We start from the raw sequence: 23293 nt of genomic DNA, 5'->3' as shown, positions 1-23293 counted from the left end.
AACCTGCCTGTTTTGACACATTTGACTACAGTAGGCTACTGTCTCCTCCTTTCTTGTTCCCTTCCTTCCTTTCATATGAAGTGCCCTAGTGGAGGTTATTTGGAAGCAGGTATGTCAGGGTAGGACAGCAGGTCTTTCCAGTCATAGCCCCTATTATTACTTCCTAAAGCCCTATAAAGGGAAAATAGTTGGGTGGGTGGGAAAACGTCCTGAAAATTAACCAACCAGAGCAATAAATTGAATTAAGCCAGGAGCAGCTGGCCCACAGGCTGTATCCAGCCCCCTCAATAGGTTTTTTTTTGGGGGGGGTGCTAAGACCCCTCCCCCAAAAAGGGCCACACCCACTTTTACAGTATACTCACTCCCACTTGGATATTCAAACCCTTGATTCACTATGGGTTAATGTAGCCCTCAATCAAAAAACGATTAGAAAGGTAAAGGGACCCCTGACCATTAGGTCCAGTCGTGGCCGACTCTGGGGTTGCGGCGCTCATCTCATTTATTGGCCGAGGGAGCCGGCGTACAGCTTCCGGGTCATGTGGCCAGCATGACTAAGCCGCTTCTGGTGAACCAGAGCAGTGCACAGAAACGCCGTTTACCTTCCCACTGGAGCAGTACCTATTTATCTGCTTGCACTTTGACGTGCTTTCGAACTGCTAGGTTGGCAGGAGCAGGGACCGAGCAACGGGAGCTCACTCCGTCGCAGGGATTCGAACCGCCAACCTTATGATCGACAAGTGCTAGGCTCTGTGGTTTAACCCACAGCGCCACCCGCATCCCTAAAAAAGGATTAGCCACCCCTGAATTAAATACCTATCAAGGGACACACAGAGAGGGAATTTGAAAACAACAGCTTAAAACAGGGTTACGGAAACTGCAGCCCTTTGACTCCCATCAGTCCCACTCAGCATAATGGCCACAGATAGTGCAGGCAGCAACATCTAGAGAGCCACAGCTACCTCATTTCTGGTTTAAAAGCAACCAAAAAGATTTATGCTACCTCACACATACATTTGAAAATCTAAGCAGACCTTCAGCTATCAGTGCTCACATTTCACATGCAAGAAACAGCATCTCTTCCAAATATAAATAGTTGATAATTTTCTATGTGGCAACAACCACATTTCAATCTTGAGGGCTTATAGAGAAATGGAAACTGAGGGCTGGAGGAAAGACAGGCCTAATTTGCAAGCAGATAACAAGTGCAATGTTCATGGTGGGAGGATTCAGTTACCTATGTCAGACAGGACATTTCCAGTGCTGGCTGCCTCAGGGTATTGCATAGATTACATAACAGTATAAATGCTGTGGCAATGAAAAAGCAACTGGTCAAAAAAGAAATAGCCCCAAGAAGGACATAAGCAACCCTTTCCTGCTCGCTTAACGCTTAGAAGTAAGTTGAATTCTCCTGTATAGTTATGACGAATGCCAGCTTTGTCACAGCTAGTATTAACCAAGATTCTCATTTAATAAGGATTTGAAACTGTGATTTATTATTGGGTTCAGATCCTGTTTAAAATCAAATTCTGCTTAGCATGAGGGGTGAATATGTTCCTAAGGCAGGAGGAAATGGGAGAAAGAGAAGACATGTTCAATACTGGTTTCAAATCTCTTAAGTGCAAGGAACAAAAACCATTATTACATCTGCACCAGCCCAGAATATCACTTCAAGTTGTGGTCATATGTTTGACATTCATCCAGCACCAGTTTTAGTATTTCAGTGGGCTCATGTGGAGCCAGTGTTACATCTGCATCAGCCCATGTAAATACCCCACAATAAAGAGTACCGCTGCTTTTACTGTAGAAGGTCCAAAAATGTCACTTCTTTGCATTTGTGAAATACGGGTTTGATGATGATGATTATTTGTGAAATACTAGAACAGAATGTTAACAAACGTGCAAAAAAACATAGCATGAACTGGGAAAAACAGGACACAAAACAGTAATCCATCCACAAGAGACAACTGCAAAGGATCAGTTCAGACAATCCTTAAAAGGTTGGATTTTGCCTTATATGCATAGTATTGTACACACACACAGGCTGAATTTGGATGGGCTGCCCCTGGCACAGAAAGTCCGGGATGTCAGAAGCAGGGCTGGACGAAATCAGACCTATCAATAACTGTCTGAAGCAGCCCAACACCCAGTCGTTTCTGAAAATGTTTTGCAAAAATGCATTGCTTCCAGCAGGGCTGCAAGAATGCTGTAACACAAATAAATACCAGCCCACTTTGATTCAAGATGGATGCAAAGTAAGGGTATAATGCAGTCTTGTGACTAAGCTTAGGATGAAAAATTCACATATACACTTTCTTATGATGCAACTTCTTTTCATTCTTTTGGGTCAGGAAGGGAGAGAAGTATATCTACTTATTCGCACTAGAACTACTTCTCTTCATTGTCCTAGGACAATTTCAATTGCAACTCATGCGTCAAATTTTTCTCCTTTTAAAAAAAAGTTACACAAGTTCCTGCCAAGCCAGGCCAGATATGGTACATTTTCAAAACACCTCATTAAAGCTTCTTACCTTATGGAAAAAATAAGTAAATAAAATCATTTATAACTGTCAAGAAGTGCTATTGTGATGGTAGCAGGCCAGGACACATAAAAGTTTTTCAGATAAGCAGGGAATCTACAATTTTCAGCCAATGATTAATAATTAACTAAGAGAGAGTAGTTGGACAGGATAAGGAAATTACTAATTTGTTGTAGATAGCTACTTACCTTAGAATGCATAGGCAGACTTTGCCTCCTGATGTCAACCGGCAAAATCCAAATCTTTGTTTGCTTTCGATGTCAGTAAGCACAAAGGTAAAGTGCTGTCCAACCTGGGTCACCCTAGGAGGACAAGAAATATATTAGGCTGTTCTAACCCAGAAAGATGAGCTTAGAATTCATTTACCGTATGTACACTGACACTAACCGGAATAATATTCTAATCTAATAAATCAAACAAGATAAAGTTTTATAAATAGTCACCGGGCGGGGAGGGACCCCTGACAACTTGATTCACCCTAGATTCACTACTAAAGGCAATTGTTTGTTCATTTGCCTATGTCTCCATGGCACAAGTAGCATCTGCATCGACTAGCAGAATTTCACCAGGGCTTCAGACTGTTCCATCCTCACCTTGTGATAGCAGGGGCTGAAGCCGGGACCTTTTCCATTCAAAGCATGCGCTCTAACACTGAACAAGGGAAACAGGGCTCAGTAGCGTTAAACCAGGAGGGGGTGGAGTGTGAACAGAACTTGCCACCGGGTGGGGGTGAGGCGTGGAGGGTTCACAGAGCTTGCCTTGCCTGCCCAGTCTCACCTCGCCACCGGAGCCAAGCGGGGCTGTGCTGTGCCACCTGCCACCATGCAAGGAGGAGCCCGGGTGGCTGACGTGGCCCTTGGACAACCCCCCCTCCACACACACACACAATGGCTGAGCAGCCATTCAGTGAGGGGGCCAGGGATGCTGTAGCGAGGCCAGGCCAGGCTCCCAGGCCTAGAGACCCTGGCAGCAGGCAGGGCAGGACGGAGATCGCTGCATGGGTACACCTGGTTCGTGCCCCCTCAAAATTGTGCACCCAGGGTTATAACCCTCCTGCCCTCCCCCCCCCCACATTTTGCCCCTGCCAGGGCCTGCCACATTAAAGACTGAATAGCAGAAAGAATTCTTCAGTCTTTATTTTATTTGAAAGTTTTAAAAATTGACTACATTTCAAGGTTTATTAAAAAGTGCTCAGATATTATTACAATAGCAGTTTTCCAAATTATATTGCTCCCATCAGGAGCATCCAGGATCAAAACCAGGTGCCGAGTGATCAGTTTTGAAGGTCTTTTACCAGGAGTAACTCAAGGCTGAAGAAAGCAGACAGAAATTATGTTTATTACACTCCCTGGCTCTAGCGTAGCTCCACCTGCTCAGGCTCCCCATCAGTTCCCCCTGGCTTGGCTATTAATGTTCTTTCATCCTGGCTTCGGTCATTTGGCTGCCCAGGTGCCTTTGAAAGAACTGCACCCCCCTGTCCTCAACCTCTGTCTGATTTGCCCAACTTATTCAGACCTCCTGCAATTTCTGCCAGTGCAGTTTCTTAGAAATTCTGGTCTCATCCCAGTAGGGCTTGGCCTCTAGAACCCTGGGCTCTTGGCTGCCTCAGTTCTGATAGCCTGCTGCTCCCTCCAGCTAAGATTCACAGACTACATGAGGAAATGAAAAGGTTCAGCACGGAATTCTATTTCCAACTTGACCCCAGTAGTTTTTATCGTTATTTATCATTACAGTGGTACCTCGTGTTAAGAACTTAATTCATTCTGGAGGTCTGTTCTTAACCTGAAACTGTTCTTAACCTGAGGTACCACTTTAGCTAATGGGGCCTCCCGCTGCTGCTGCCGCCACCGCCGCACAATTTCCGTTCTCATCCTGAAGCAAAGTTCTTAACCTGAGGTACTATTTCTGGGTTGGTGGAGTCTGTAACCTGAAGCATTTGTAACCCGAGGTACCAGTGTATCTGAATTTTAAAAGCAACCTGCTTTACAGCCCTTCATACAACCAGGAAGCTGCCTTATACCAGCACATATTCCAGTTGCTACACAATGCTATACATGGTCTGCCCCATCCCCATCTCCCATTGTCATCTGAACAGCCCTGGGGGCCAGGCTAGGCTAGGCTAGGCTGAGAGAAAGTAACTGGTCCAATGCCAGTGAATTTCATGGCTGAGTAGGAGTCTGAAATGGGACTTTCCAGTCACAGCCTGACATTCTAACCACCGCACCACACCAGCTCTCCATGCTTCATAAGTGCATGATTAAAAGACCAGATGGAACAACTTGCAAAGATCTGAAGGAGAGACACTTAAAAAGTAACAGTGTGACCTAGTGCTGACTGATGTAACAGAGTCCTTTGTGCTTTATTTCTGCTCGTGTGCCTTCATCATTTTCTGTTCTAATCCAATGTCATGATAAAGACAGTAATAATAATGATGATGATGATGATGAGGATTTATAATTTATACCCTGCCCATCTGGCTGGGTTTCCCCAGCCACTCTGGGCGGCTTCCAACAAAATATTAAAATAAAATAGTCTGTCAAACACGAAAAGCTTCCCTAAACAGGGCTGCCTTCAGGTGTCTTCTAAAAGTCTGGTAGTTGTTGTTCTCTTTGACATCTGGTGGGAGGGCGTTCCAGAGGGCAGGTGCCACTACCAAGAAGGCCCTCTGCCTAGTTCCCTGTAACTTGGCTTCTCGCAGCGAGGGAACTGCCAGAAGGCCCTCGGTGCTGGACCTCAGTGTCCAGGTGGAACAATGGGGGTGGAGACGCTCCTTCAAGTAAGCATTGTTATTTATTGTCCCCACTCTTATACTTTGTTATTTGGGGATATTATTGTTTTCTCGTGTCACCTTTTTGTCCTTAGCTTTTTCTTCTCTCAAAGATATCCTGCAAGACAGTAGAGGTTTAGGGTCAGAGTATTTCTTCTCCTAGGTGGGCTACCTTCCTAGCTTGATGAGCCCTCACTTCCCTCTACAGCACATTTCCCACACAAGCGGTACTACCCCTCTCCTAACACCCTATACACCCCATGGTTGTATGAGCATGGAAGAAAGAGTGTGTGGGTAGGGGCTTTGTGGCTCCGGCCATGCGCACCACTGGCATGCTGCCCCTAGAAGGTTAAACATGTGGCAATGTGGCCCACAGGCTGAAAAAGCTTCCCCACTCTTGACACAGAGGCAGGCCTTACACTGGCCATTCCACCCTTTGTAGGATTTGTAAGGATTCCTGACTCCACAAACCAAAGATGAAAACACAACCTGTAATAAATAGGAGGCAGGCCGCTCCAAAGAGAACAAATTAATAAAGGAAACTGCTTTTTAAAAAATATTCTTGGAAGCTGTTGGCATTGCCACCAGTCCTTGAACTGGAGCACAGATACAAATGGTTAAATGAAGTATTTATATAATAATACTGCAAACTCAAAATTGTTCATCAGAATTGCCTTGCTATAGTGAATGAATGAGCCAAAGGCAAAAACCCCAAACGACCCACAAACGTATATTCCAGTATATTCCTTGCGTCTTTGTTCAAAAATAATGTTTAATGTATATAAACTTCAAACCTACACTCTCTCAATGTCTCTACTATATGAATAAAGTTTTAAAATCAATATACATGTTCTTCAGTGAACAAAACTGATAGGGAGTATTTATACTGTTATGTTCATTATCAGGGCGTGATTTAAAGTTTTCTTTGAGGACTGAATAAGAATTTCCTCTCTTTAGGTATGAAAATTCGCATCATCAGCATCAAATGTAAGTTGTTTGGCCTTGGAGGAAGAACGCAGTTTCTTCTAGATTTATGGCTCTGTGCAATCATTTAGGAATGGGGAGTTATTCATATGAGAGAATGTTTTTGCACAAAAGTTATGTATAGCCCATAGACACCATGTATTTAATGAATAGTGGACTCTGGTCCATGAAAGCTTAAGCCATTGTAAAACTGTTAACCTTTATGGTGCCACAAGACTGCTGTTTTGTTGCAACAAACTAATATAGCTATTCCTCTGAAAATTATTATGTTATATTTAGTAAATTGTCATACAAGCTGGCTTTAAAATAAGAATTAAAGTTGTGTAGTAAAACTGTAGTTCAGTTAGTATTTGTAAATGAACAGGACAGAAGTTCATAAAAGTATGATTTGTATGAAGAGAGTAAACAAGAGATTTCATAATGGTATTCTTGAACATGGGATCATCCAAGCAAAGTATGTGGCAACAGATCTGGGATACATAAAATAAAATTCTAACTGTTCATAACTAAATTGTGAATCTCACTAACCATAAGTTTAGACAACTTTAAACATTTTTTTAAATACTTCTAAGCTTCTGGTTAGAAGGTCTATAATTAGGTTATTAGCTATAAGTGCTAAATGAAAACTCCCTGTACAAAATGCAGCATATACGTCAATACAGGTTTCTGATGAGAAACAATAGGGATAAGCTTGTAAGGTTCCCTAAGAGAATCTGCTAATGTTGGGGGCAGAAATCCTGTCTAGATAAGATTCTTCATGTGATCCACAAAAGGCAGTTCCATTATTATATTTATTCTTTAGTGCCATTATCTGGGATGAGAAAAGTACAGTGACACTGTGGAATGTGGCAACAACATGAAGCTTTAGGTTTCATGCTACATTTTGATCTCCCTGCTGAAAGAAAAATGTATTTTGCATACCTTAAATATTTCTTTACAATACAAGTAAGGTGCCACATATCTCTCCAATGTTTGTTATGCATGGCAAACATTTTTCTCCAAAAATTAATTAACAAAGGCGTGTCAACAAAAGCAACATTATTACTGCACGCCACCCCAATATCCTAGCCAGGATTTGGCTTCCATGGAATGAAGGTTAGTAGAGCCTGTGGTGTCTTTTAAGGTACCGTATTTTTCGCCCCATAAGACGCACCGGCCCATAAGACGCACCTAGATTTTTGGGGGGGAAATAAAGGGGAAAAAAATTATTTCCCCCCCAGGTGCGCTGCGCTACACCAGGAGCTTGGGGCGTGCGGAGCTCAGCGCGCCCCAAGCTTCTGCGTGCTGGCAAGGTCTCCGCTAGCGTGGGAGAGCCGGGCGCCTCTCCCAGGGCTAGCGGACCCCTGCGCTAATCCAGAAGCTTGGGGCAAGCTGAGGTCAGCGCGCCCCAAGCTTCTGCGTGCCGGCAAGCAGTCCGCTAGCCCTGGGAGAGCCGCGGGGCTCTCCCAGGGCTAGCGGATCGCTGCGCTACACCAGGAGCTTGGGGCGTGCTGAGCTCAGCGCGCCCCAAGCTTCTGCGTGCGCGCAAGCAGTCCGCTAGCCTTGGGAGAGCCGCGGGGCTCTCCCAGGGCCAGCGGATCGCTGCGCTATACCTGGAGCTTGGGGCGTGCTGAGCTCAGCGCGCCCCAAGCTTCTAGGTGCGCGCAAGCAGTCCGCTGCCGCCCCAAGCCTCGTGCACCCGGCAGGAGGTCCCACCGGGTGCGCGAGGCTTGGGGCGGCAGCGGACTGCTTGCGCGCACCTAGAAGCTTGGGGCGTGCTGAGCTGGACATGTACTGCAATGCGCTCTACGTGGGGCTACTTTTGAAGGTGACCCAGAAACTACAACGAATTCAGAATGTGGCAGCTAGACTAGTGACTGGGAATGGCTGCCAAGACCACATAACACCGGTCTTGAAAGACCTACATTGGCTCCCAGTACGTTTCCGGGCACAATTCAAAGTGTTGGTGCTGACCTTTAAAGCCCTAAACAGCCTCAGCCCAGTATACCTGAAGGAGCGTCTCCACCCCCATTGTTCAGCCTAGAGGTCCAGCTCCAAGGGCCTTCTGGCGGTTCCCTCACTGCAAGAAGTGAGGTTACAGGGAACCAGGCAGAGAGCCTTTTCGGTTGTGGCGCCTACCCTATAGAATGCCTTTACATCAGATGTCAGGGAAATAAACAACTATCTGACTCTTAGAAGACATCTGAAGGCAGCCCTGTTTAGGGAAGCTTTTAATTTGATGTTTTAATGTATTTTTAATATTTTGTTGGAAGCCACCCAGAGTGGCTGGAGAAACCCAGCCAGATAGGCAGGGTATAAATAATAAATGATGATGATGATGATGATGATGGAGATATGAACCATATGAAACAGTGCTTCTCAACCGTAGCTGTCAACAGAACATAGTCTGAAAATAGCTAATAGTAGCAATTATTTTTAACCCACCAACATGGAAATACTACTCCAGAATATTTGGACGCTAAACTGTATTGCCACGATCCACTTCATAAAGAGAAGTACACCAAATCAGCACATACCATAAAACTTATATGGAAAAGTTGATAAAACAATGGAGAATATCCATTCTTGGTCCTGAACTTGATTAATTTTTTTACAGATGATGGAAATAGACTTCAAAAAACTTTCCTCATAAATTAGACATATTCATTGCATTAGAAAGGCAAAACTATGGTTATTAAAATATGTTATGTGCATGCATGCTTTGAAATTAAAAAGAAATTAAGTAATCTCAAACTTCAACAATTTTCAAATGGTTCATAGAAAAAAAACTGTTTAAGAACTGCTGTGTTATATTGATTTGCTTAACTGAGCAGCATGCAAACAAAATGTATTGTAAGTTAAGTAAAAGCAACAAACAGACCTTAAAATACTTTTATATAAAAGGATGACCATTTGGTCTTTTGTTTATTAGAAGGAAAAAACCTTCAGCTCCAAGTTCCTAGCTCTCAGGGAGGCTCTGAAAACCTTGATGATTCCATATTCTCAAATAAGCTAAAATTGTTATTCAAACCCACTTCAGTTCACTGCATGTGCAAGTAGTAATTCATTGGAGATGAAACAGTGGATTCATATTCCTAAAAATCACTATATAACAGCATTTTTATAGTCTCTTCTTTCCTTGAATGCTATGTTAGGTGAATAACGTGGTGTAACTCCATGTAATTAACTCTTAATAAAATAAAATATATGAATTCAATGATATAGGACACTTCACCTAATTTCATTTATCCATTTAAACAAAACAAAAAAAATATCTTTAACCACCTTTCCATGTCTTTTGAGAAAACACAACTTTCTATTCTACAAGCTGAAATTCTATTCCATATTGCAGTTAATGCATCTTCCACTATTCAGTGAAAAATTCCATTTAGTTCAAATAGGAATTTAGGTAAATTGCCTGTTGAGGTATTGCATTTTTATGGATGTAACACTACAGTACATCATATATGCATGATATACAATTTAGAATATTCAGTTCTTCTTGGATTGTAATAGAAAATGATGCAGTAGTTTGGTAGCATAAAAAAGTGTAAAATAAAATGTGTACTAATGGAAATCACACATCAACAAAGATACTGTCTATATCTATAATAATACATATGCTACATGTCTCTAAAATGTTGCTATGCATTTATTCTCACACAAATCCCTACGATCGAGCTGTTCTCAGCTTCTTTAATTTATTACTTCGTATAATCATGCTATTTACCGAAATCCTAACCACTGGATGGCAGCAAGAGAGCCTCATGTGCTTTTAATGTCCCTAATTTTCATTTGCTTTACCTTCGTTACCAGTTTTAGATTCAATGGCATGCAGGCAAACATTACATTATTTTTAATGTGGTTTGTTTAAACTATCCTTTTACAACAAGCCAGAATCTGAAATCACAGTTTGATCCTGGCTCATTCTCAAAAGCCGCAGCTACTCAATTCTCCAAATATGGACATCATGGAGATCTGTGGTTTGTTTTAAATCAGAAGTGAGAGCTTCTGATCTCTTCCACAAATGTATGAAAGAGGAGGAGAGGAGAGGAGAGGGGGAGCACATGAGCCTGGGGCTCTCTGAAGCTTTGTCAAATAACAGGAAACCATGGTTTCCCATTACATCCAGGCTGTGCCATAGTCTTGTATCACCTCAAACACTAACTGGCTTATTTTGTGGCATCTGCTCTCATGATCCAGAGCATGCTTCATCAGATGCATGATGGCATCCTCAATTCAGGTAGCTCATCTAATGAAGTGGACTGTACTCTATGAAAGCTGATGCCTCAAGAAAACAGAATAGGGTTTTAACGTGCCACTATCATTCTAGGTAGGATATTGAAATGTGTGGATTTTTTGTTGTGTTCTCACTCGGCCCTACTTTTCTGAACATTCCAGTTCTTCCATTTCTTGAATCTTGATTTACCTGTTTTTTAAGCATAGTTTGATACTGTCAATCAACTTCAGTCAGAGTTTATATATGAATGGGCCAATATAGGTGCATCTTCCAGACACTTAACCACAGATCAGAAGAGGATCACAGAACTGGGCCTGCTCTCGCTACTCTTCCTCTCTTCTCACACTCAACTTTTTCTAGCCCTTCCCTTGACAGCCTTTCTGCACCGACCTTAACCAAGGCTATCTCTAACCATTTCCCTGTTGCTTATGAGTTTCCAAACCACTTCAGACCCTGGCTTCAATTACCTGTTTGTATCTGCTGTCGAGCCTGGGCCATTACATGTCTGACTAAAGATTTCTTTCTTTCTTCTTACAAGTGAGAGCCTCTGTCTGCATGTTTTGGGTGGGAGCCAGGACATGTAGTTTAAGCACAGTTAAACTATCTAGATTTTAAGCCTGCATCAGTCCAGTATGTTGAAGTCACAAAGCAATATATGTCTGGAAGCCTTCCAAATCCCCTATCTGTACACATCTGGAATCATTCTCAAGGTAACCAAATATGCAAATCTATCCAAAATAAGTTATGCCGGCTGCTTGCACTGGGGGTGGGGGATAAGACCTGTGAATCCACCCAAAATTCAATTTGGGCTACAATATGTGTGGCAGAACAGTGTACTGCAGTTGAGAGAATGTTGGGTTTAAAGATGAACGATTCTGACTAAAATTTCTGCTTGGCACTGAAGCTCAATGTGTGGGTTAGGGGCATTCACCATCAGAAAGAAATAGAAGAGTTTCTTTCAATTGGATTAAAGAATTGTGGAGAATTTTGCCCATTGAATGATACTATACAGGAAGGCTCTTACCTGATTAAAGAAATCATAGCCTACTAATCACATGAAATTTAATCAACTATAATTACAGAGATTTCCAGATTTCCATGTGAATAAAACAACAGTTTTTAAGGGAGGGGGGAACGCTTTGTTTTTAAATAAGTAAGCACACATCACAACAGGCACCATTATAGAAGAGGCATGATAGTAAAGGAGCAATGACACTTCTAATATAGCACCTGCCACATCTGGTTTTTGTAACTACCTGTATTCAAAATAATTCATGTTTTTTATAAAATCTATAAAGTGAGGAAACTTTGTGATCAATTATTCTAGCCAAGTGATTCAACGTTGCAGCCCTACAGTGGATATTATAAGCAAATGTAAGGGTATTAGAAATTTATAATCATACAATATTCTTAAAACTAACTCTCAGAGCACATCTGGGTTTGCACATTTTCAAGATACATTCCAATAAGTTCTTCTGCGCCACTGCCACTGAAATGAATAGACATGGCACAACAGCCCAGATGAGTTGTATGTTTATACAACTCCAGTTCAACACTGCTTAAGCAGGAAAGAAATTGTTCTGAAGATTCTCTAATACCTACTCAGAACACAATATTATATCCAAGTATTGAACTAGGCTACAATGCCACCTTTATCAAGAAAGCATCTTGTTATCTCTTTTATACCAATGCATTTCCAGTTCAATTGGCGCAAACTGAAAGACCACATGTTGTTATAAGAAGTCTATTCTGATAAACAATATATTAAAAGCAAAAGTATACATTTTTCCATTAAAAGCCTAAAGGCACATTTGAAAGTCTAAGACACTGACAAGATTATAAACTGAAGGCTGCAGTTGGAAAAGCACTTTGCTTCTTAATTTCTCTGAAACATTGCTGCTACACATCACTTTAGTCTCCCAAAAATAAATAAACCATACTTTCCAGGACAAATAGATTTGCGTACAAGTGGTATTAATTTTGGTTATTAAAAGAAGCAAAGACAGACATACCTTGCAATGTCAAAAGGAAAGCAGAATTTGGGTACACTCTGGAGTACTTCCTGTAAATGCAGAAGAAAGAATGTTAGGTGCTTAAAAATTACTTGTAATACTGTTTGGGTTTTTAAGATAATAAATAAATAAACAATATTTGGCTTCGGGGAGAATATAACTATAGCACACGTTCCTGGACTGAAATAATTGATTATTAAAAAGGAATTAAGTTTGTGCTTTGGCAGATTGCAAAGACAATGCCATGGAAACCCCAGGAGGAAAAGGCCTGGCCTGAAGGGTATTAACACCCTTCACATCCCCGCTGGGATTCCCTTCAACAAGGCCATATGGATTTTACAAGAAGCACCGTACCATATGGGTAGGCCACGTCTGCTGCTACTTGTACTACAGACTAGCCACAGGGACTTCTGACAGATCCTGGCTCAAAAATACAAATGTTGTTTCAATTAAAATGCAAGCAGAGAAAGGGGAACCAAGTTGGCAGCAAACTGAATTTACTGAGAGCTAAACAACTCTATATGCGTTTCATAAGCTAATGCTTTAAAAAGCTGGAACACTTCACTGGGTACAAAGCATAAATTGTACAGTTAACCCTTTAGGGCAGCAGCAGCAGCACAAGGTCACAAGCGCAATTCATTCTTAATTTTAAAAGAAAATAAACCTAATGTCTCCATAATCCTACAAGAATTGTAAACTTGTTTTTCGCTTTTCTATTTAAGATGTTGTTTTGCAGCAAGTAATGTGTGTTAATATAGAAATAATGTTGGTATAAAAAAACTACACGATGCCTGGAAAAATTAGTAGAGTAATAATGGAAACTATTATCCCAAATAGACAACATCAGTAGGGTTGCCAGCTGACTTTTAGTCTAGAAAATGAAAATCACACAGAACATTAGTAGTACAGTGTAGCAATGCCAGCAGTGTGCACTGTGTTGTGCAGAGTAACAAAACAATGAAACTGGATTCTGCCATTAGGAATTTACAATCTAAATTTTGAGAGAGAGAAAGGGAAAAGCACACATAGGAAGGATGAATATGAGCAAGTGCTAAATAAAATATATTTAGGCCTTAGTACATCTGGAGATAAGAAACTTGTGAGTAAAAGGCTTTTTTTAAGGAAAGGAGTAGCTAGGTTAGAGAATTACACATCAGAACAGATGCACCTTATTTCAGATACCAACTTTACATACATGACAAATCAGTGATTGTCATACTGCCTGCTCAAGAGTCTTCTGACATGAATGGAAGGCAGTATTTTGAGACAGCTTGGCAATAGGCATTCCCATGTAATATGTGGTCCAAGTGTAGATGGAACTTGGAATACAATGAGGACATCTGAAAACTTTAAAGACACTCCTAGGACCAGGTCAACATGGGTAGGAAACTATCTAAATGAAAAGGTAAAGGTACCCCTGACCGTTAGGTCCAGTCACAGACAACTCTGGGTTTGCACGCTCATCTCTAAATACAGATATACAAATTAATGCCCAGGTCCTTTAAAAACAACAACAACAATCAGTGTTGAATAATTACTCAGATTATTTGGACTATCACAGTAGAGAAATCAGCATTTCTGTGTTCTGTAGGGTATGTTTTTTATATGCTGGGCTTTCACAGTGCTAAATATAGATTCCTGTTAACAGAGCACCTGAAACTATACTTAGCCCTCATTTCTTAACAACACTGATTAGTAAGCACAGATGATGGCATTGCTGGGGATCTGTATTTGCAAAAATTCATTACATTCCTGTGATATTTCCGCTCCTCAATCCAAAATGAGCACACAGAAAAAGAAGATAGATAGATAGATAGATAGATAGATAGATAGATAGATGACAGACAGACAGACAGATAGATAGATAGATAGATAGATATAGATAAACGTATCAGTCTCCTCTGCAATATTGTACGAGGCAGATGAACTACAAGACTTTCCCACTGCTGTTTTCCATCCCTCCCCCTATCCTCAATTGGCGCGCATGCGTATACAAAGACACACACACAAACGTCTGCAAAGCACAGCCTCAGCTCGCTTCCCAACTGGCAGGATCATCCCTCAGGGGACAAGTCTTTAAACCTCCGCACTCTTTAAAATTCAACCAGCCAGCAGGTCTATAGACTGGTGTATAAACAGTATAGGGAGGAAAAATCCTCTCAGCTTATGTCAGTGACAAAGCAGCTCAGCAGTTGACTGTTTCTCCCCTGACAGTGTAAGCCAGGTTTACACAGATCAATAGATGGAAACCTACCTAGCTTGCAGGGCTCAGTTTTCTCCCTTAATTACAGGTGTTATTCAGATTTTTAAATGAATGAAAATAACATGCTGTCCAGAAGCTTTCTAAATGCCTACTGTGCAGTTGGTTTAAAATATTCATTACACAATGTAAAAATAATGATATATTTAGAAAGTATTACTATGCATCTTAAAGCTGATTTTGCATAGCACTGACAATATTTCTATGACAGGCCATTGTTCTACGAAGAATAAAAAGCCATTAAACTTGCACTTAAGGCGTGCCTTGGCTGGTAGACAGACCAAGTTGACAGATTTGTAAAGAATTGCTGCCACTCTTGCTGCAAAGATGGACCGAAGTGTTCATTCTCTGCTAATGAAAAAATATTATATAGATATCTGTATACAAGGAAGCTGTCTACTGGATAATGCCTTTTGGCTATGTCCTGGACACATCTGGATGTTCTAGGAGTCATATGTACAGTTCAGGAAATCAGAGAAAGAAATGCATCTCTGTATATAGTGCAGGCAACTGGGAATCTTACCGTTATGCGTCAACAACAAAGCTATCAGATCAATCAGTTACCACTTTGCTCATTAGAAATGGTTTAAATTTAGAAACAGTTGTTAGAAATGGTCCGCAATTTAATTAGTTATCAAACAAATGCTGGACACTGCCCTTGCAACAACGAAATATGTATTTTATTGAATTTCTGTTTGTTCTTAGATGAATGGCATAAGCTCCAAGGCACAAAACTGAAACAACATCCTTTGTTGAAGGAAAAGGAATAATTTTACTAATCTAGAATGCGATGCTCTAGAGCAGTGTTCCCCAACCTTGGGCCTCCAGCTGTTTTTGGACTACAATTCCCATCATCCTTGACCACTGGTCTTGCTAGCGAGGGATGATGGGAGTTGTAGTCCAAAAACAGCTGGAGGCCCAAGGTTGGGGAACACTGCTCTAGAGTACTCAAGCAGCCCAAAGACCATACTGATTAAAAATACTCGGGGGGGGGGAATCCAGTTATCCTCCTGTTCTCAGTCTGAATTCACTTCAACCTGACATGCCACTGAACTGGGAAATGTCAAGTTAAAGTAAACTCTCTTTAGATGATAATGTTCCATATATAAGCCTGCATTTGTTCACTTCCTCATCTGCGCCACTAGCACAGACGAGAGAGGTGCCACCAAAGAAGAACGATGACCGAAACAGTTGACTTAGAAATATCATGCCAAGTAGGTTTGGAGTATCATCAAGGGGCAGACCTGGACAATGGATATAAAAAGGGAGACATCTTGTATGAAGACCATCACTTCCAATCCTCGGAGACCTATGCTGCTTGGCACTCTGCTAGTTCATCTCCTTTCCTTCCGCCTTTCCTTCTTGTTCTCTTTGCCCCTTGGGTTCTCCATCTCCTGGACCTTTTCACTGAGCTTTCCAGCAATGTTGCCTGCCAATGCCTCTGTCTCCTGCTTTTTGTCAGCACAACACAAGGCCTCCTGCCCATAGGCCTCAGTGACGGAAGTGCCAAGTTTGGTAACATTTCATTTCTTAGTGCTCCCTCCTCAGTAGCTGAACATGCATTGGCATCAACAATCACACAGTCAATGGCTAGGTGGAGGCGACAGGAAATAAAATTTTAGCCAATTATAAAGTGCAGGTATTAATTAATTAATTGGTGACCTATTTAAAGGCAAATTGCTGTTTCCCATTTAAGAGCATTTGTTGTACTGGAAAGGAGACAATGTCACGAAACCTTCATCTGCCAAGAATAAAAAACCAGAACTAGAATTCCTTCCTCTTTAAACCTTCCTCACCCCCCAAAAAAGTATCCAGAGGATGGAAACAAGATCTCTTTATCTTGTGTTTCACCTAAGGATGAAGATTGGCTTGGGGAAGAGCCAGTTTTTCGGTTCCTAGGGATGGGGTGTCCACCACTGCTATGCTTCTGGTTCCCAATAGGCCTTGAAGCAACCTGATACCTTCATAGCACCTCAAGGGCCTCATTTGAATGCCTGCTACCTCCTCTCAAATTCTGTCTCAAGACTCCCACCAGATATAGACTCATGGCATTGCCATCAGCCAAGATTTTCCCTTCCCACACCTTGCTTTGTGTACCAACTAGCCTGATGAAGAATTCTGAAGTACACAAAAGCTTGCATACTGTCTTGATTTATTTTGATTGGCTTAATAATGGTATAGCTCTATCGTGGTTTTTGAATTTTTCTCATGGACCAACACAGCTCTTTTTTTTACTTTTAGTATCTGTATAACATCACAGTAAACATTCAGGAATCTTGTTATCATTACAGTTCTGTCGAGAATTAGAAACCATTTTATTTGCCATTCTTAAACTGAGAGTCTCTAAAATATGATAGTATTTTAAATACCTCTAAATATTTATAATTTATGCCAATTCCCAAATTATCAGAACATATTTTGGAGCATGGCACTTGTCTTTTTTTTAAAAAGGCATGCCCGGAATAGAAGAATCTGAGTGAACGCATGACCTTCGGGTGTGGAGCACACTTCCACCCGCAGACAAGCCACAGTTGTCTGCACATCATGCCCTCTATCTAACCTTTGGCTTTCTCAGTGGTCTGCCGTGCCCTGTCTGTGACCTTTGTCTCCTTCATCATACATTGTTCAAGGGGAAAGTGACGCAGTGGAAACAGGTGCCAAAATAACTTTGTACCACCCCACAATCGCATGACTGGAAGATGTATAAAGGGCACAGTCCAAAATTTATCTGACTGGCTTTGCATATTGTGCTAATAAAAAGAGCCTCGGCAGAGCTAGCTGGCATCTTGCTTATGCACAGCTCACCTGCATTACCAACTCCTGCCTCATGTCCTTCACTTCACTGGGGAGTGGGAGGGGGCAACAGGGCTTGCTCAGCTGACGCATGGGGAAGCAGTGGTGGCTGCTGCACTAGCCCACATGTCAGCTGTCGGGCAGGAAGGCTGATCAGCCTCAAAAGGCCCCACTGCACCTCTGGTTTGTGAGGCGACCCTCCCCAGAGCCCAAAGATGTCCTCTCCGGGGTGCTCCCCATTTCTGGGTTCCCAGCACAGTGTGTGCATGCATTCACATGCAAATGGGGAGTTGCCTGTACTCCAAATGCAGTTGCACCATTCCACTTTTCAGTTCCTTGAGAACTCTATGCATGCATGCATGTATGTTTATAGAAGTATTTCTATGCTGCTATATCATAAAATACCTGGGTGGTGTACTACATTAAAATATAAGACAACCTTAAAAACAATACAGATAAATCACTGAAGTGGCTAATCAAAAAATGATTAAACAGCTACAAAGGCCTGTCAGCATAAAAAGGTCGTCAAGAGAAGTCAGAAGGGAGGATGGCTGCTAAATCTCTCCTGAAAGAATGTCGCACAGCATGGAACCTACAACACTAAATGCTTAACTTACAGTCTAGACCAGGCCTCTGTAACATGAGAGACAATCAGCACTCCTCCAGATGATCTCAGTGAACAAGCTGGGATATAAGGACAGGCGATTCTTGAGGTATCCTGTGTCCAAGTTGTTTAAGGCTTTGTATGGCAATACAAGAATGTTGAACCTGACCTGGTAGCATATGGATAACCACTGCAGATGTTTCAGAAGAGGTATCACATGCTATCAGCTGTCTGCCCCAATCAGCAATCTAGCCATTGGAGCTTCTGAACCAGGCCCAAAGGCAGCTTCACATAGAGTGCATTGCATCAATGTGGTCGCAAGATTACCAGAGCACAGACAATAGCGGCAAAGTGATCCCAATTCAGGTATGTCCACAGTGGTAAATCTGGTAAAAGGCACTTCTAGTCATGGAGGCCACCTAAATGTATCCAGGAGTTACCACAAAGCTACATAACTCCTTCTTTAGAGGGAGTACAAGCCTGTCCAGAATAGGCAACTGGCAAGATTGCTGGACACAAGAACCACTTGCCAACAGAGCCTCAGTCTTCCCAGGGTTCAAATTCAGTTTATTAGACCACATCCAGTCCACTACAGCATTATAGCACCAGTACAGTGCTTGCACAGCCTCTCCTGGTTCGGATAATATTGAGAAACAGAGTTGTGTGTCATTAGCTGACTGATGGCGTCATGCTCCAATATTCCTAAGGACCTCTCCCAATGGCTTCATAAAGGGACTCCAAAGCTTTAGGTTGCAATGCTGTACCCGCTGATCTTGGAGTAAGTCCCACTGAAGTTAAGAAAACTTAAGAGGCTGTGCTATTAATGTGCATTTGGCTCTTGCACAATAAATATAAACATAAACATTAAGAAAAATGACAAGAAAATGAACTTCAGTGTGTGGAATAACAACTGCTTGATATGGTACCATATAACCTCTTTGCAAACCAATCGGAATGAACACTTAATAAACACTTTACTGTTCACATGTGAGCAGCCATATCTTTTCCATATAGTTCCCATGGAGTGCCACAGAATATCATCAAGTCCCATCACTCCTGGAGGCGTGCTAATCACTCCAGGCTATGAGCAGCTGTATTATGAATTTTTTTAAGTTTCAAAGGCAAACAAATATTTAACAGGAACAGATACAGCATTCAAAATGCCTCACAAGTACTATAAAAAAAAAGTTTTGTGCCTGTGGATTTTAAAGGATTTTCTGTTGGAAATCCACATGTAATGGAACAAGAAGACCTCAGTCCTATCCTCATGCAGAAAGAGGAATGGGACAGACTTGAATAGATCCATCCATTCCCATTGGGAAGTGGCCTACATGAACTGTAGACCAGCAGGAATACAGATATAATCAGAACAACTTTGTAATTGGAGCCAGAGACCGAAGGAAGGATTGTTTTAATATTTTTGCTTAAAGCGATGAAGAACCTATAAAGCAAGGACTGGGAGATACTGAGGGTAAAATTGAATGCTATGTTAAGCACAGTCATTAACAAGTATGCTGACTGCTTAAATTTTCCCACAATCCAGATCAGAATCATGGTGCGCAGGAAGGGTGAAGCCTTTCCTCTTAGCGCCATTTTTTCTCTCTCACTCTTTGTCTGTCTCTGTCTCTGTCTCTCTCTCTCTCACACATACACACACACACACACACACACAAAATCCCACCTCATAGCTTCTTGCGCTTAACTATGACCTATATTATCAAAAATAGCACTTTGAGAGCTAAACAGCAGCTGAGGGGGCTGCTTCCTGTGGGAAAACATTGCAGGAGAAAAGGGGCAAACTCCCTCCTTCTTGCTCTATGCAACTGATTTTTATAAAAAATAATTAGTGGCCAATGTTCACCATGCGTTTTAAAATAAATAAATAAAGCATGCCTATCATAATGTCTAGTTTGGCCCTAAGTGATAAAATCCTGATTAGCCTGAATCTGTTTATCAGAGTCTGTTTTCCCCAGGTACCTAGATAACCTTGAACAACAAGCATTTAGAACTAGACGGAAATGTGAAATTGAATCATATTATCTCTGCATTGGGTTAGGGTAAATTGTACCAAAATAATGTGCAACTAATGTTTATCCAATGTATGATTAGAATATTGGGATGAAATCTATTACAATAAGATTTTATAATTGTTAAAATCAAAAAGTATTGAGATAAAAGCCATTCTTCAGCCCCTAATACCACATTGGCTATGATGCTGTGCAGTTACAATTACTCAGGTTCCTCTGAAACCAAAACAATAAGTGCATGCAGGACAGAAGCAAACAATTTTGGGTAAATATTCCTGATAAACCGAAAGCAAAAGTTGTAACAATCAATCTACTGCCTCTTATTCCATTTATTTACAAATGTCAGCGAGTAATGATGTATTGTAGTTCTACTGTTTACAAATCTGCTTAATGCTGGTCTCCAAGTGCCAGATTTAAGTTTTCTGATCACACAATTAAGATAAAAATAAGGCGGATTTCTAGACATGGTAGCTCAACCTGCTTCCAAAGAAATACGCCTCGACAGAAATATTTGCTGAGCTACACCACAGACATCCAGAGCAAAAACAGTCTCTAGAAAGTGAGCACACACCTGATTCTAGAGCTGTTATAGTCAGAGATTCCATTATACCCTGTGGTTGGCAAACATAGCGAGACTCAAAACCACTCTTGTGTGAGTCATATTTGTGCAGTATCTAATTAGTTGGGCTCTGGGTGCTACAGCAAGAAAAATGAATAATTTATCCAATGACACCATCATTTCTTTACAATGAAAATCGGAGAAGGGAGACAGAAGGGGATCTAACACCTTTTCCACCCAGCCTTAAGATATACAAATGCATGCATTTTGCAGGGCTTTAGAAACACCATATGGAAGTTGTGAATACTACAAATTAGTGTTTTAGTGGATTCAGCTTTGGAATCCCAGCCCTTCAGAATTTTCATTCTGAATCCACTCCGAACTTATATGATCAGCGTAAAGAATAACCGCAGCTATCAGGCCTGTTTGTTTTAAAGATAATCTGTTCAATGTGTGAAACACAGAACAGAAATCACAAGATAGGTGATAGGAAGCTCCAACAACAATACTTTTGAATACTGTGTTCAGATCCCCCAAAATAATAATTTTAGCTGTGCACATCCACTACTTGATAATCTGTGAACTGCGCCAGGGTTTGGTATATTAAGTTCAGAGAACCACATCAGGAACATAACATGAGGATGACCCCTGATAATTTGAAATGCATAATATAATTAGCAAATTACTTCCACAAACATTTATCTCTGCGTTTGTGTTTATTACATTTATATATCACCTCTTTATCCCCAGGAGCTCAAAGTGGTGTTCTCTTCCCCATTTCGTCCTCGCAGCAACCCAGTGAGGTATGTTACGCTGAGAGATGGTGACTGGCCAAGGTCACCCAGTGAGCTTCATGGCTGAATCGGGATTCGAACCCTGGTCTCCCAGGTCATAGTCCAACATTCTAACCATTACACCACACTTGGCATGAATATTGCCAAAGTGCAGTTGCTATGAGTTGTTCAAAGGGATTCTGGCAGTAATTAGAAAAACTGCAATTTGAAGATAGACTCCTAAATTCTCCAAGGCAAATGCTATTTTCAGATACTGGTTGAAAATGATATAGGAAGAAACATAATCTTGTCCACAGCCTCTGTACTCAAGCTAAGTCAGGGGTGGGGAACCTTGGGAACAAAATACAGTCCTCTAGGCCACTCTGTTTGGCTTTTGGGGCTCTTCCTAGGCCACACACTTTCCCAGTCCATAACCTCTATTCTTAGACTATATCCATCAATGGACCTGCCCAGCATCCTCAACTGCCTTTTCTTGGCTGTGAACCATGATCATTCCCTTTCCCTTTTCAGAACCAGTGCTTGTGAACTTCCCTTTCTGCTCTCCTCCTCTAATGTGGTCACAAGGAGGACAATGGAAGTGTTCACTTCCATTTTTAACTCAGTTTGTTACATCTGAACCCAAAATTGCACTTAATCATAATTATAGTTTAAGGAAACAAGTCAAAATAATAAACCATGGTTTGAAATCAGCTTGTTTCCCTAAACTATAGCTAAGGCTAAGCATAGTAAAGTAAAAATAGAAGTGAAAGCTTTCAATCTCCTCATCCTGGCCTTGCCTGAGGAAAGAGCAGGGGAACGTGCATGAGCCTAAGGTTCTTTCACATCACATCCAAAATGAGCCAGTTATTAGCAACATGATTTGGTAGCCTCTCACTGTGTTTACCTCAAAGAAAACCTATTATTTGGGAAGTTGATCTGGCAGTCGCTGCTTTAAAAAATTGCAAATAGTTACAGGAAAACTCTGCAATAACCTCAATAATTTCCTACTGGACCTTTTGCCAGTGGCAAAAGTGAATCTTCACCACAAATCATGTAAGCAAGGTACAGGTTTGTGAAAAGCGTTCTCTGTGTCATGAAGGCAACTTGACCAAGAGAAGCATGCAAGAAAATGGCAATGCACATGGTCAAAACTTTAGAAAGGAAGAGCAGGAGTTTGACAATGGTCACTAAAGACTGACAATGTGGTAACGGGTGAGTAATTGAGCTGCCTTCTGCACTGGACATGAATAGGAGAATCAGTCAAACAGTCTTCATATGCTTATTAGAGCAAACATTATTGGACGCACCACTCAGAAAGATACTGCAAGAGTTTCGGCTAAAGATACTGCTTTAACGCTGAACAATAATTATTTTGTTCAACTCATGGAATGATGAACACATAACCGTCAATGAAATGTTTGCGCTTTTATTACACTGCTGCTTAAGGCAATGGATAGAGGCCAAATTCAGCATTCACGTTTTGTTGGTTAATACGCAGTATCTGAAAGACTGTCCAATATTAAATTAAATGTTACACTTGATAAAAATGAGAACATTTTTAACAAAGTAATCTCTAATATTACAGCTGTACTATAAAATGGGTAACATATGCATACAGTCTATTAAAATGCACATAATTTACCCAGCTCAAAATGAAAACATATCTAACAAGTAATTCTATTCATCTGGCCCTTTTTCACCCAGCCTTAAGATATACAAATGCATGCCTTTTCACCAGAACACAGCAGCTGGGAATGA

At 41.3% G+C, this 23293-nt stretch overlaps 1 protein-coding gene across 3 annotated transcripts in view; it reads right to left on the bottom strand.

Annotated features, from left to right (window-relative positions):
• Positions 1 to 23293, bottom strand: part of DENND1B (DENN domain containing 1B) — a 173399-nt gene that overhangs the window by 100640 nt on the left and 49466 nt on the right. For all 3 annotated transcript variants that reach the window (XM_083506774.1, XM_083506773.1, XM_083506772.1), the window contains 2 exons: positions 12520 to 12569; positions 2726 to 2839 (listed from right to left, as the gene is read on the bottom strand). In XM_083506774.1, coding sequence (XP_083362900.1) covers positions 2726 to 2839; positions 12520 to 12569 — 164 coding nt within the window. The remainder of the gene's footprint in view (positions 1 to 2725; positions 2840 to 12519; positions 12570 to 23293) is intronic.

Source organism: Podarcis liolepis (genome assembly GCF_965112155.1).
Source record: "Podarcis liolepis genome assembly, chromosome: 6".
Taxonomy (NCBI): domain Eukaryota; kingdom Metazoa; phylum Chordata; class Lepidosauria; order Squamata; family Lacertidae; genus Podarcis; species Podarcis liolepis.
Note: the sequence above shows the minus strand (reverse complement) of the source record. Positions and strands in the feature narration are given on the sequence as shown.